The 13,069-nt window shown below is 47.0% G+C and overlaps 1 protein-coding gene across 1 annotated transcript in view; it reads right to left on the bottom strand.

Annotated features, from left to right (window-relative positions):
- The window catches only part of SLC7A1 (solute carrier family 7 (cationic amino acid transporter, y+ system), member 1), a 19,996-nt gene extending 7,158 nt beyond the window's left edge, over window positions 1-12,838 (bottom strand). Inside the window, exons 1-6 of the mRNA XM_009700806.1 lie at window positions 12,448-12,838; window positions 8,101-8,259; window positions 5,656-5,830; window positions 3,639-3,763; window positions 1,776-1,998; window positions 817-956 (exon numbers count right to left, since the gene is read on the bottom strand). Coding sequence (XP_009699108.1) covers window positions 817-956; window positions 1,776-1,998; window positions 3,639-3,763; window positions 5,656-5,830; window positions 8,101-8,259; window positions 12,448-12,817 — 1,192 coding nt within the window. The 5' untranslated portion in view covers window positions 12,818-12,838. The remainder of the gene's footprint in view (window positions 1-816; window positions 957-1,775; window positions 1,999-3,638; window positions 3,764-5,655; window positions 5,831-8,100; window positions 8,260-12,447) is intronic.
- Between the last annotated feature and the right edge of the window lie 231 nt (window positions 12,839-13,069).

Raw genomic sequence — 13,069 nt, forward strand, 5'->3', positions numbered from 1 at the left:
CCCCCCCCCCCGATCTGGACCCATGGACACCTGAAGAGGAAGGTGTGAGGAAGCAGCTGTGAGAAGGCTCGGCAAGTCCCAGCAGCAGTAGCCGAGCCCTTTCACAGGCGCGCAGAGCCCACGGCAGCAGTCCGGCAGCAACTCCCCATCAAAGTTACTGTACCAACAGCTCACTCTGCATTTGCAGCAGAAGGTAAAGAAGAAGCAGCAAGGCTCTCCTCTCTGCTAGGCATGGCGAGGAAGGGGACAGCTGCAAGAAGAGGGTAAGCCGCTCATCCTTGCCCTCTGGGAGGTTTGATTCCCATATTCCTGGGGGCTGGGAGAGGGAAGGGGAGAACAGGATGGCTGCCAGCTGTGACTAACTGATTAACAAATGCCAGTGCCACAGGGGCCATCTGCCTGTCCCCGGTTGCTCTGGTGTCTTCTGCCGAGCTGCTACCCACAGGCAGTGTGGTGTCTTCAGCCAAGCCAGGCCAACAGCCACACAAGGATGCTGGGGCACCGCTGGCTTCCACCTTGCAGGGGGTTAATTATTTTTAAGGCTGGCAGAGCACCCAGGGAGCAGATGAAGGCAACTCTTGGCATGAGACAGGATGGTAGCAATGAGCTCTGAGAAAAAGGGACAGGCACACAGCGAGCTATTCATGCTCACCCAGCCCCTCCAGGTCATGCCCCGGAAAGCCAGGGCACCCTCTGGGATGTCATGCTGTGCAATACATCCGATTAATAAATGGGCTGGAGTCAGGCAGACTTATCTGACCCTAGGATGAGCTTATGTCTCCTTTCCACGCATTCGTGCAAGTCTTTGGATCTTACCTGCAATTGCCCCTGATGTCACTGTTGCAATTATTGGGGTTTTTCTCTTCTCGTTGACTTTAGCCAAAAATTTAAAGAGAAGTCCATCTTCTGCCATAGCATAAATTATTCGAGGCATCGGAAACATGGAGCCAAGGAGACTAAGGACACAGAAGGAGGAAATAATCTACTTATATGACCTCCTGCTGAGCACAGGCACACAAATGAAAGCAAGTTTATGGCAGCACAAACACAGAACAGGTGGCTTTCGTTCACTTCAGCTTCTCCTTCAAGGGCTCCCTCCGCACACCCATGTTACCGATAGCTGGCAACTGAGATGCAGTTCTAAGATTTTAGATACCTAAACTTAGCCACGGGGCATGAAAACAGCCTGGCAGCAAAAGAGCTGTAACTTCTATGAGTTGCTCACCTAACTGAAAATGTCTAAGTTGACCTGAAACAACAGGCCTCCAGAACACAGGAGAAGATGACGTATTCTGCCTCCAGCCCACCCTGCCTCCCATCCAGATGGGAGTTGTCCTGCAGGCAACCTGCAGCAGACAGCCAGCCCTGGATATGGTAAGCCCCATGCGCTCCAGAAGATGCACCCTGCACTACCTGACACAAGTCTGCTCTCCACCCAGCAGGCCAGGATGTCTTGCAGGCAAACGGTGCTTGAACTGCGGAGCTGCCTCCAGGACTTAGTCACTCAATCCAGATTTATATTGCAGAGATGCACTTGCTGGGTCTGCTGCTAAAATGGGAGTTTCTGAAGTGACACTGGTTATGTGCATCTCTGAAATCTATCACAGGGTGAAATGCTGGTCTTTTAGAAGTCAATAGCTCTGAATATCATCCCTGGTCTCAGCTCCCTTGACCCAGGGGAACACAGTGAAGGCAAAGCCCTGACATGCACCATTTTTTAAAGGAGCTGGGTATACAAGTTTGCCTTCAGAGATGCACAAAGAGCAGGGGCTCACCTCGTAGAAAGCGCACACAAGGAACCGACGGCCACCGCGTAATTGGCTCCATCCCAATCCACATATTTAAAGGCATTGGGTAAAGGGCTATTGGTATCCAGCTTGTAGTAAGGCATCATGAGCGTCAGGGCAGCTGAGACGCCAAAATAAGCCACGAAACAGATGAGCAGAGATGCCACGATGCCAATAGGAATGGCCTTCTGAGGGTTTTTTACCTCCTCACCTAGAAGAAAGAAATTGAAATTATCAGCTAACCAATGAGCAAGACCTTTATCCCAACCCAGGGCACGCTGACTGGGGCTTTCAAAGGCTTTGTGGGCAGTGAGGTGCTGTTTGACTGTGACATTGCCGATGACCTGCCCATCCACTTGGCACACCACAGCCTGTTTGCTCCCGCTTCTGCCACTGCCGTCACTCCTTCTGACAGACATTTGTGGAGGTCTTGTAAACTCAGGCATAGAAACTATTTCTTTTTTTTTTTTAAAATAGCCCTTTCCGCAAGAAGGATTATTTTTACCTCCAATTACTAATGCTATCCCACTGATGATGCAGCCCCAAGAAGAGTTCAATGATCACAAATGATGGGACAAGAAATTATTGTGCAGTTGTAGGGTAAATCCTTGGCTGACCATTTCAGTTAGCATCTCTGCCAGAACTACGGCACACTGAACACGGCAACGTGGTGCCCAGTTCCAGCGACACGCAGATTTTGCACAGCACCTGGAAATCATACAGATCTTTGAAAAGCCCTCTTAACAAAAGGACTCCCTCTAGTTTTTTATGGAAAATTTTTGACAACCAAGTTGGGACGAATGTGTAAAAAAATAAAAAAATCCTCAAAATTCAGACACTGATTAAATAAGAAACAGCTTTGAGCCTTCCCTGTCCTATGAAGCTGCTCTTCTCTGAAAGCAAGAGCTCCTGAGGTCTGGCATTTCAGGAGGATGAACTGATAAGCTGAGACCCATACACCTGTAAGTCAAAGGCTGATGGATGTGTTTTTCCTCCAAGGAGAAGCCCTAGGGCTGGCTGGAGTGATGGAGCCAGCACTTCTCGACTCCTTGGGACAAGAGGCAGTACTGCGTTATCTGTATTTGTGATGAACTCCTCCTCCCTCTGCTCCAGCTTTGAAGCAACTCAGTTCTTGCCAAATGTGAAATTAAGGATAATCCTTCCTTTCTCCAGAGAACTGAGATTCTTCTTAGCCAGGAGAAATATGACAGGGCTGATGGTTTCTCTCTCAGAAGGAGATGTCCGAACCTTTGGAGATAAAAACTCTACCTCGTTTTGAGGCACAGCTTTAGGCTGCAGATGGCTCCTCAGAGGCTCCCTTTTTCTCTGGCTCTTTAAATACTCCAAGCCAGTGGAGCTCCTTCAGCTGAAGGCACTGAAGAACCCTACTCCAGAATAAGCTGTTGATTAAAGCATCATCTGGAGCTAGAGGTTCAAACTTCACCAGTCATGCAAGGCATCTGAACCTGGGGCCTTCCCTGTGTGCCTAACTGGTAAAGGTGGGCATGTTTTTTCTGTGGAGTCTGACCTGGTTAGTGTCGTCAGTGACCATCCATGAGATTGGGCCCTGGAGGCAAAGAAGAAGGGAGAAAGCTCGTTTTGTGGGTTATACGGTCCAGCTGCCTGCCACAGCAGCTAGAAGTCAACACTCAGGCACCCAGGGACTTGGACATACTCAGCACTTTGACTATTGAGGAGCAGCTGAGCCAAAAGTATATTTTGGGCTGAGGTTCAGAGGGATGATGAATGCAGTGCCCTGAATTACTCGTTATCTGTGCTGTGCAACATTACTGAAAGCCAATCTACCAGCAACCAGGTTCATAACGAGAATGAAGACATCTTCTCTCTTACCTGTAGTAGCAATACAGTCAAATCCCACGAAAGCATAGAAACACGTGGCTGCCCCTGAGAGCACCCCTTTCCATCCGTAGGGCATAAACCCTCCAACACCATAGAGCTTTTCTTCCTGTGTTTGACTAAAAGGGATGGCATTGGGTTAGAAGTCATCCTGACTAGGTGGGAGTAACAAAACTATTCATATAGCTCATAGCAAAACCCAAAGATGGAGTTCGAAGGAACACACTTTATCTCTTTCACAGGCTAGCACACAAATACCAGGCAAAATGCTAAGCCCTACCCACTGCTGAGCTTTGGACTGGCCTGCAACAGCCTGGGGAATGCACGGAATAAAAATGGTTCATGCTTTGTTCCCACCACCTGGTTTTTGGGGCAGACAAAAATGTCTTGGCTAAGACAGGGAGAAAATAGCATGAATATTAAAATTCCTCTCCTAATACTACTGCATGTGTGTAGGTACACATATTCATTTACACATAAGCTTTTGAAAAAGCACAACATGCAATTCTGAAAGCTGAAGACTGAGAAACATGAAACCATCCACTTTTCACCTACGACGGACTCAGATAAAGTATAGGTGAATAGACATCAGAGAGCAATGCAGGGTCTAAAATTCGCCTAATCCTCTATTCTCAACTTCAAAATTCCTTGTGCCAAGCTCATACCCAAACCACGCTGGTGACCCTGAGGGAAGAGAGGAGCCTGCATCCCCCATGCACCAGATGCTTTGCTGAGCCTCATCCAGAGTTCATTAAAGTCAACAGACAGACACATACTGGATCAGGACACCAAACCCATGCGCCTGTGTTGAGTCATGTATAACATACCCTTCAGTTCAAGTGACTTGGGTCACTTTTTCAGGGAAAAGCCTTTGTAAAGGTGAATTAAGGCAATTAAATTAAAGTAAATCCCAAATCTGCAAGTCTTATCAGGTGTAAGCATCTGAACTCTTTCGTAGAAGCTCTGTTGAGACTTAGATGAAAACTGGCCTGTTATTTGCAGAAATAGCACAACCCAATGTGGATTATTCTGGAAATAATGATAAAGTAAAGTAAACCCCAGACAGATTTTACAAAAATATTAAGTGCTAGGGGTCAAAGAGCTACAATTACACTTTGAAGCTCTTGCACTAATTGCTCCTTGCATGGGAACAGCAGTAGGGAAGGAGAGGGGACCTCTCCTATAGAAGCAATTTGTTTGCAGCAGGCTGAATTTTGCAGAAAGGCCCAATAAGCAGCTTGTACACAAGCCAAACTTGACCCATGCAACATTTATGAATCTCTCCAGTTTTTCCCAAATTGCGCTTCCTTGCAGGCCAGCATAAAGGGTTTAGACAGCAAGTGAGGACTGAATTGATGTACGTGGAAATATTTAAAGGCCCTCATTCCATGTCGTACAGTCTGAAGCAAAAAAGAACAGCCTTGGATCACTGGCAACCCTTGCAAACTCTTTAATTTTGATCTTGTATAGGAAGACAGGATTTTGGCCAAGTAGCAAAATGTCATTAAGAATGGAATCATGATATGCTTGCTGCAATGCATTAAAATAATCTGCAACTTGCCTTCATTTTCCGGAGATGTTTCGGACAAGGTCTCCAAAAGGTACAACGGTGTCTGGAGGATACTGCCCAAGCGTTCAAAGAAACCACAGAGCTATACTTGGTCATGGTTTCATACAGGCACCAGAGCCAGCCTGGTGTAGCCTTGAGTAGAAGGTTGTCTAAAAAGCTCTTTTCTCTCAAATTTGGATGCCGTATTGGTCACGAGGCTGGAAATGGTCAGTTCTGCAGCAGGGCCCACATTGACACAGCCCACCTCCCATCAGTTTTGGCCCATCAGCACAGCCTGCTTTCAGCAAACGCCTGCCAAAACCAGCTTTGCCTCCAAGTTGTTTGGCAAAGTAGGGAGCCATCCTATCCACTGGTTTTCTAAATCACTCCTCAACCCCCCCCTATAAACTTGCCATTGAAAATGCATCAATTTCAGAGCTGAGAAGAAAAGATCCAACCTACTTGTCTCTGTAAGTGCTGTAGCTGATGTTGTAAAGGTCCTCTTCAGTCAGCTGCCAGTTTTTAACAGACCCTTTCACGAAGCCAGAGACCATGACGAAGCCGAGGACGAGGATGTTGATGCAGGTGAACACTTTGTTCACCAGGGCAGATTCCTTCACACCAAAAATTAAAAGCCCTGGGGAGAAAACGGCAGATAGGTGGTCAGGTATTTCGCCACCAGCAGCAGGCACTGGGGACTTGCAGAGGTTGCCCAGCTCTGTTCATGCTGTGCTCTGCCCAACTTAGCACACCCTCTTCTCTCCACAAAGCCAAGTAGCTCAGGTAGGTCAGGATTAACTCACCTAGAGGGAGGAGGAGGATTCCAGGACGGACATTACTACTGCAGGATGTGATCCCCCTTCCCACCCAGCATGCCCATTTGGCACATGTCCCTGGTAAAGTGCTTTGCTAGCAGAGCTGAACTGCTACCAGTGCTTTCAACGCCAGCTCTGGGTCACCTCATAGTGCTATGCTGTGTCACCTAGACACAGCCTCAAACACCACCCAGAGACCTACAGAAAGCACCCCAGGTGGTTCTTCATGAAGGAACACTGTCTTAGAGGTCTTGGTCACATGTAGAAGTTACGAACAACACTCAGCTTTCCTTAGAAGCAGCAGCAAATATGAGCAGGGACCGAATCCAGAATGACAGCTACTTCTAGTGCTGAAGACAGAGAAAGGGGCATCTTGGGAATCCTGCTCCCATTTAAATCAGCGAGAGCTTTGCCAGTGAGTTCAGCAAGAGCAGGAGTTCAGCCTGTGGTCTTAAGTGCATCTATCTGAAGAAGAGCACATTTACAGGCTTTGACAACCAGCGTCTCACCGAGGCATAGCTCAGCTCCTCAGAACGACAAGCTCCGGTAACCTGTGTTTGCTCTTCAGGTGCCTGATTTTCAAGAAGCCAAACCGTTAATCCAAATCTAAGAAGGGGGCTGAGGGAGAAGGTTAAAAAACCTCACACGGGCCTGAGGAAGAAAAGGAGCACAACAGGGTGTCCTTACTGCTTCTCCTAAGCACTTCAAGGAGAGGGGAGCATCCTGTGCACTCACCTTGCCTTCTTTTAAAATAGGAAATAAGCTGAGACAGTCACCTCAGGGAAATGTTTGATAAAACTGCGTACCTGCCCAGGAAAAACTGTAAGGTACCTTGTAGAAATCTGAAGCTCAAGACACTGCAAGCAAAAATAAACTTGAAGTGCTTACATTTGGGACTAAAGCTGCTCATTCAGCAGCTTTTTGTAGAAAATAATGGTTTGCATATTTTATTAAAATCCAGGGAATTTGCTCCATGCAGGGGACTAAAGCCATTGGTAATCTGCATCATTTTATGCCTCGCTAGTGCTAAAGTGAGGAGTCCTAAATTTTGTAAATTGTATCTGAGGTGAAAGACCGGATTCTAATTTGAAACCGGAGCAATTGCTATTACGTGCAAACGAACAAAGAGAAAAATCTTCTCTCCCATTCAGATGTAGTCCTGAAAACAGAGGGCTGCTACTGACTTCAGCACTTCTCGATAGAGTCCTAGATCCAAATACCAAGCCAGGTGCCAAAGCATCCCTTGCTTACGAAGCCTGTCCCCGTGAGCACGGCTCAGGCTGTGAGACGGCCATCCTGATCAGGGTGGGAAATGTCGGGATAACCTTGCTGGGCTGACACTGCAGCTTCTGCGTTCTGGAAACCACAGAGAGGTACATGAGAAGCGTCGTTTCTTAAATTTGCCTAAATGTGGCAATGCTTTGCAAAAGCCAGTTGGAATAGAAATAAAAGTTCAGAAGGATTTTATTTTTACGGATTTTCAAAACTTTGCCAAATTCTGTTCAAAGCATTGACACATTTTTAGAAAAAAAACAGGACCTGACTGTTTATCAAACATTTATTTCTCTGGAGTCTTGCATTTACTGCTGCAAACTGAAGCCCATATATATTAAAAAAAACCAAAACAGTAATACACTAGGTTGTTACAGAGTCCCAGATTTTTTTTTCCTCACTTTCCTGGTGCAAGGCACTGAAAACTGGCAGATTATCAAAGGAGGAATAAGGTTGATAGAGTAACAAAATGAAATTCTTGTACAACAGGATTTGTGGAGGGAAGGATTAAACTTCCATACCTGATTGGGGATAACAAGTCATCTTTTCTTTTCTTCCTTATATAAAATCTGATTGAAGGTTTCAAAAGTGGCTTGAAAAATATCGAAAATGCTCCCCTCTAACTAAAAACCTTGTAAACAGGCTATTGCCCCGTGCTAACTTCACAGCAACTATATAGGTCAATCCAACACTTGTAGCAAAGAAAGAGTCTTTAATACGTTGTCCAAAATAAATCAGGACTTTGTGCCTATTCCAAAAGTAAACAATGAAATTACAGAAGAAGGAGGTCCGAGCCTCACAAACCCCTCCAAGGTTTTACCTGTTAGGATGATGATTATCACCACGGCGAAGACGTCTGGGTATTTTGCTAGCACTCCGGGAGCATCCATTGTCATGTATTTTTTACAAAATTTTTCAATGTGCTGGCCTATGATTTCATCAAACGTCGCGCTCCAGGCTCTGGCCACGCTAGAGGTTCCTGCCAGAGGACAAACAGGACACAAATCACCCTTTGTGGCTGCCAAATGTTCCAAACCCGGGGCACCTTGCAAGGCTTTTTGCCATGGAGGGCCTCAAAGCAACCCTGCATGACCTTCCTAGGTGCTGGATGCCCCGAGCCTTTCCTCTGCAGATCCAGCCCACAGCCTGTATTCATGCCTGGCATCGGCTTTGATGGTAACACACACAGGCGGCTAGTATCAGACTCACGCTCAGCTAGTAAGATAAAAGAAATCCTAATTTCTTAGGATTAGCTAATAAGATAATAGAAATAGTTTGGCTTCTTGGTAAACCTCAAGTTTGCATTAGGTACTGCCTAGACCAACCTTTTTCTTGCACCCTCAGCAGTCTGAATATCTCCCAAACCTGGTAATTTCTGCTAGTAGAGATGTCTGAGTGTCACGCTGACAGAAGTCGCTGGCAGCCCCGGCTGGGTGACAGCAGCCCAGGCAGAGGGACCTTACAGAAGCCCGCTGGCCTGCGGCAGCACGACGCTGGACCCCCAGAGCGGCAGCACGATGCTGGACCCCCAGAGCCTGGACCACAACACTCGCCCAGCTCTGCCCTCCAGCGACATGCAGGTCTGCTCTAACCTCCAGTGCTACAGCATCTGAGTGGGATAAGGACTTGGATATAATTTACAGGTTGTCTGAGCATAAGGCAACCTATTGCAGGATGCTGGTGATGATTCCAGCAAGCAGCACGACTCCTGCCTGCAGCAAATGCTTACACTTGCCCCTCCGGGACTGCTTTTTGCTGTGGTTCCCGAGATCACCGAACCAGCTTGCCAGGGTGAGGATTGAACCTGAGGTCTCAGGATGACCACGTCTGGGACCTTGTCTGGGCCAGAAGAGTCATTTCAGAGAACTGAAATAGTAACAACGAAGAGCTACCACCAGACAGCGACAGCATTGTGTAAAATAAGTAGGTTTGGGTACCAGCCAACTTCTCCCTCTCCTATGTTAAAGTGGCTATCGTTATACTCCCGATGTCTTGTACAGTACGCTATATATAACAGCATCTAATTGCATGATATAATTACTACTGTACGTCATTACCTAGTTAAAAAAAGAGGTTGGTTTGGTTTTGGTTTGCAGAGCAGTTCCTCAGAGGATGCCGTCAGGAGCCCCCTTCTACCTGGAACACTTTGTCCTGACACACTCACCGGTGGGCGGGCGTTCACATCCCGACTCCGGCACCTGCAATCGTGTCACACAATGTCCGTGCTCACCTACAGCTAAATCCTCTGCAGCAAGGCTGGGAACACTCACCACCCCAATCCAGCTTTGCAACAGTCTAAAAATAAGCTGCAGAACAGACCTGTTTGGAGATTCTTCTGTTCAAGACAGCAAAGTGCACACTGTGAACGCTTTTAAAGAGGTGGGACAACAGCGTTGCCAATTTAATCTTGAAAAACTCCCAAAGTTATTGTATACCACGTTACAATTTTTCAACTTGACTTTGGCATGATTGGAGGGAAGAGACTGTTTCTTTAGTGCTATTTTTTTTTTGTCCTGGCTCTAATATTTCATGTTCTAGAACAGGAACAACCAGCTCCGGCATATGTTATACTAGACGCCAGTTGCTCGGCTGCCAGTTCCACGTAACTACCAGCCGTTTATCCCAAACTTGCTGTAACCAACAGCCTTGAGGGAGCTGGGGGAGGATCTGACATTCTTCCAACATCGCAGATACCTGGATAATATCTTAACTGGTGCTAGAGAGCATGGTGAAAAGACATTCGGCTTGTACCCAGGAGGATTTACTAGTTTTGGGTCAACATAACCTTGCCAGATCGAGCTGGTTCCTGCCCGCAGCCCAGGTCTCCCAGGAGAGCCACTGAGCTCAGGTGCAGGGCTCGCAGCAGGAACGGGGATGGACTAGGAGGAAACCCCAGCGGCAGCTACTCACCAGGGATGCTGCTACTCATCGTATCACCAGCTCCCACCAGCTTCCAGTTCCTGAAATGCTTCCCACAATCTGGCATAGTTCCCCAAATCCACATCATCCCAGAAGAAAGTTCACACCAAGAAGTCCTGGACACCTTTTTCCTTCTATCTAGACCATGACTGAGGAATTGCACACCCAGTTTTACTCATCACCCACCTCCAAGACCCCACACCAGTCTTCCCTCAAGCCAAGTCACTTCAATTAACTACAAGCTACCAGCCACCCATCCCAGAACCCCAGGATTTCTTCTTCCACCCCCACAATCCTTTCTGAACAGATGTCTGAGAACCTCAGCGTGAAAACACCAAGCTGGCCAAGTCCTTTAGAGATGCAACCTCCCACCACCCCGCCTGGTTTCGTTGGCTCTGCTGGGCATTTTCTGCAGCACGACTGAGAAAAAAATTGGCTTTTTGCCCCTCTCAACCCCTGGCTTTCAACTGCAGCGTGTGCCTGCCAACATATCTTTCTCCTCCACACCCTCGAAGCTGTTGGGAGTTGTCCTTGCTCACAAGAGGGGCAATTAGCAGAGGGAGAAAGGCTGGGTAAGATAAAGAAGAGAGACCTGCTATAACTCACAACCTCCCCCAGTTGTCTTTCCTGCTTAGCCACCCTTCCTCCCAAGTTAGGAGGACGCCAGTTGCAAACATGCATTTTTGTCACAGGACTGAATTAAATGTAACAAAGTTGTGTTTGAACACATTCATGGATAATACCTACTTATTTTTTACTGAATTTTCTGCCTTGTGATTATACACTGAGCAGTCAACTCTGAAACAAAAACTGAGGCAGTGGTTCAAAAGCCATTATGGAAAAAAAAAAAAATTATCTCAGAAATACCAGCCTCAGCCCAGATCCTGGGAATGTAATGCTCAGTATGTAAATCTTTTCATTGTGCATTTGCAGAATCAGGTTTTGGGGCAGCATCCACGGCTATGTCAGTCATTTTGGTGGTCCAGTATCATGGCAGGAAGGGCCACATAACTAGACAAGGAGCATGGAGGAGACAATTTATCATTACCTTTCTGGAACAGAAGATAAATCACCAAGAAGCCTGTTCAATTTTTCTATGTGTAGCCTCAGTAGAGTCCATTTTAGAAGGCTGAAGGAAATTATATGCTTACTTTTTTTAAAAACTATTTTTATCCCCTCCTTGCAGCGAACCTGATTCATAAAAGAACCGCAGGGCTCAGATTTCCTAAGGAGATGAGTTTAATTGACTCTGGCTTTTCATCCTCTCATTTCTTATTAAAAAAAAAAAAAAAAGGAGGAGGAGGAGGAGGAAGAAAAGGTTTCAGGTAGCACACAGAGCAGAGCCAGCACGATCTCAGACAAGCAGCCGCTACGTCACTGTATTGTTCCTGATATGATCTTACCTTCCCCAGCACCATGGGAACTAATCTCCAAGGTAACACTTACACATCCCATAAAATGCAGATTTTTTAAAAAAAACCTCCCTTTAATAATTTAGCATAACATTGGTTTTCATTTTAACTAGTAAGTCTTCACTCTCAACTAGTAAGCTGGTTGCAGCTTTAATTACAGGCATGATGACAAGCAGCGTGCCCAGAACGTGCCTGAAAAGACACGAATCCTTAATTAGCAAAGTGTGGTTTAGTTTTAATGTATTGGCTGAGTTGTACGCTGCATGCTCTGAGCTTGATCCAAGGCCTCTCCTAGTGGGAGTCAAGGGCTTAGAAGGGATTTGGTTTGGACGTTTCGGAGACTGTGAACCTGCAGATCACCCTAAGCTTAATCCTGCAGCCATTCACGAGACAAAACTCTGATCTCCGGACACTTTAAACAGGTCTCAAAGGGACAAGGAATTAATCCTTGATCAGCCAGGAGTACAGACGCTGCTGTGTAAAAGCATCCTTCCGTCAGAGGCTTCTTTCTCGGCAGAGGGGACACGCTTTTGCTCCCCGGCAAGGATGCAGCAGCCAGGGGATGCCAAAGGGATGACGTGGAAATTCAGAGGAAGTTCCAGCAGCAATAAATCGACTTCAGGACAAACCCTCAGCCCGCAGCACACCACTCACCTCGCCGACCAACAGGAACCATCAATGCACCCCGCACACGAGTCCTGAAATCCTCAGTAAATGCAAGAGCGCGGCGTCTATTTTGCAACAGTAAAGCAGGTGTGCAAACAAGGCTGATCTTATAAACTAGGCTGCCATCCTGGACTAAAGCTAGGGTCTCGCAGCACACCCACCATACTTACCGATAACGTAGGAGAGGATTAAATTCCACCCTGTGATGAAGGCCCACAGCTCGCCCACGGTCACGTAGCTGTAGAGATAAGCTGATCCTGTCTTAGGAACTCGAGCACCAAATTCTCCGTAGCAGAGTCCGGCCAGCACGGAAGCCAAGGCGGCAATCAAGAAGGAGATAACGATGGCAGGTCCCGCGTTTTCCCGTGCCACGGCTCCAGCCAGTACATAGACACCTGCACCCAAAGTGCTGCCTACGCCCAGAGCCACTAAGTCAAATGTGTTGAGGCATCGCGACAGCCGACTGTCTTCTCGAGTGCAGTCCACATTTTTCCGGCGAAGAAGCTGGTTTCCAAAATTGATCATTTTCTGACACTCCATCTTCGTGTTTGGGCCTGCAAGAAAAGATGCTGCCATCATTACCTGGACCAGGATACCCACCAAAACAGCATCACCGCGCAGGTACGCTGCTGCAGCCCCGCTGCACTTCAATAAATCCATCTTCCCGCTTTCCACCTTTTTACACAGCAAAATGTCTCCTTTGGCATTTTACCTAGGCTTAGCACAGGGAATTAAAACAGACAAAACCAAAGCATTTTCTGCTTACGCTGCAAAGCCTGCACGATCCCAGGA

Source organism: Cariama cristata, unplaced genomic scaffold (assembly GCF_000690535.1).
Source record: "Cariama cristata isolate BGI_N322 unplaced genomic scaffold, ASM69053v1 scaffold14965, whole genome shotgun sequence".
Taxonomy (NCBI): Eukaryota; Metazoa; Chordata; class Aves; order Cariamiformes; family Cariamidae; genus Cariama; species Cariama cristata.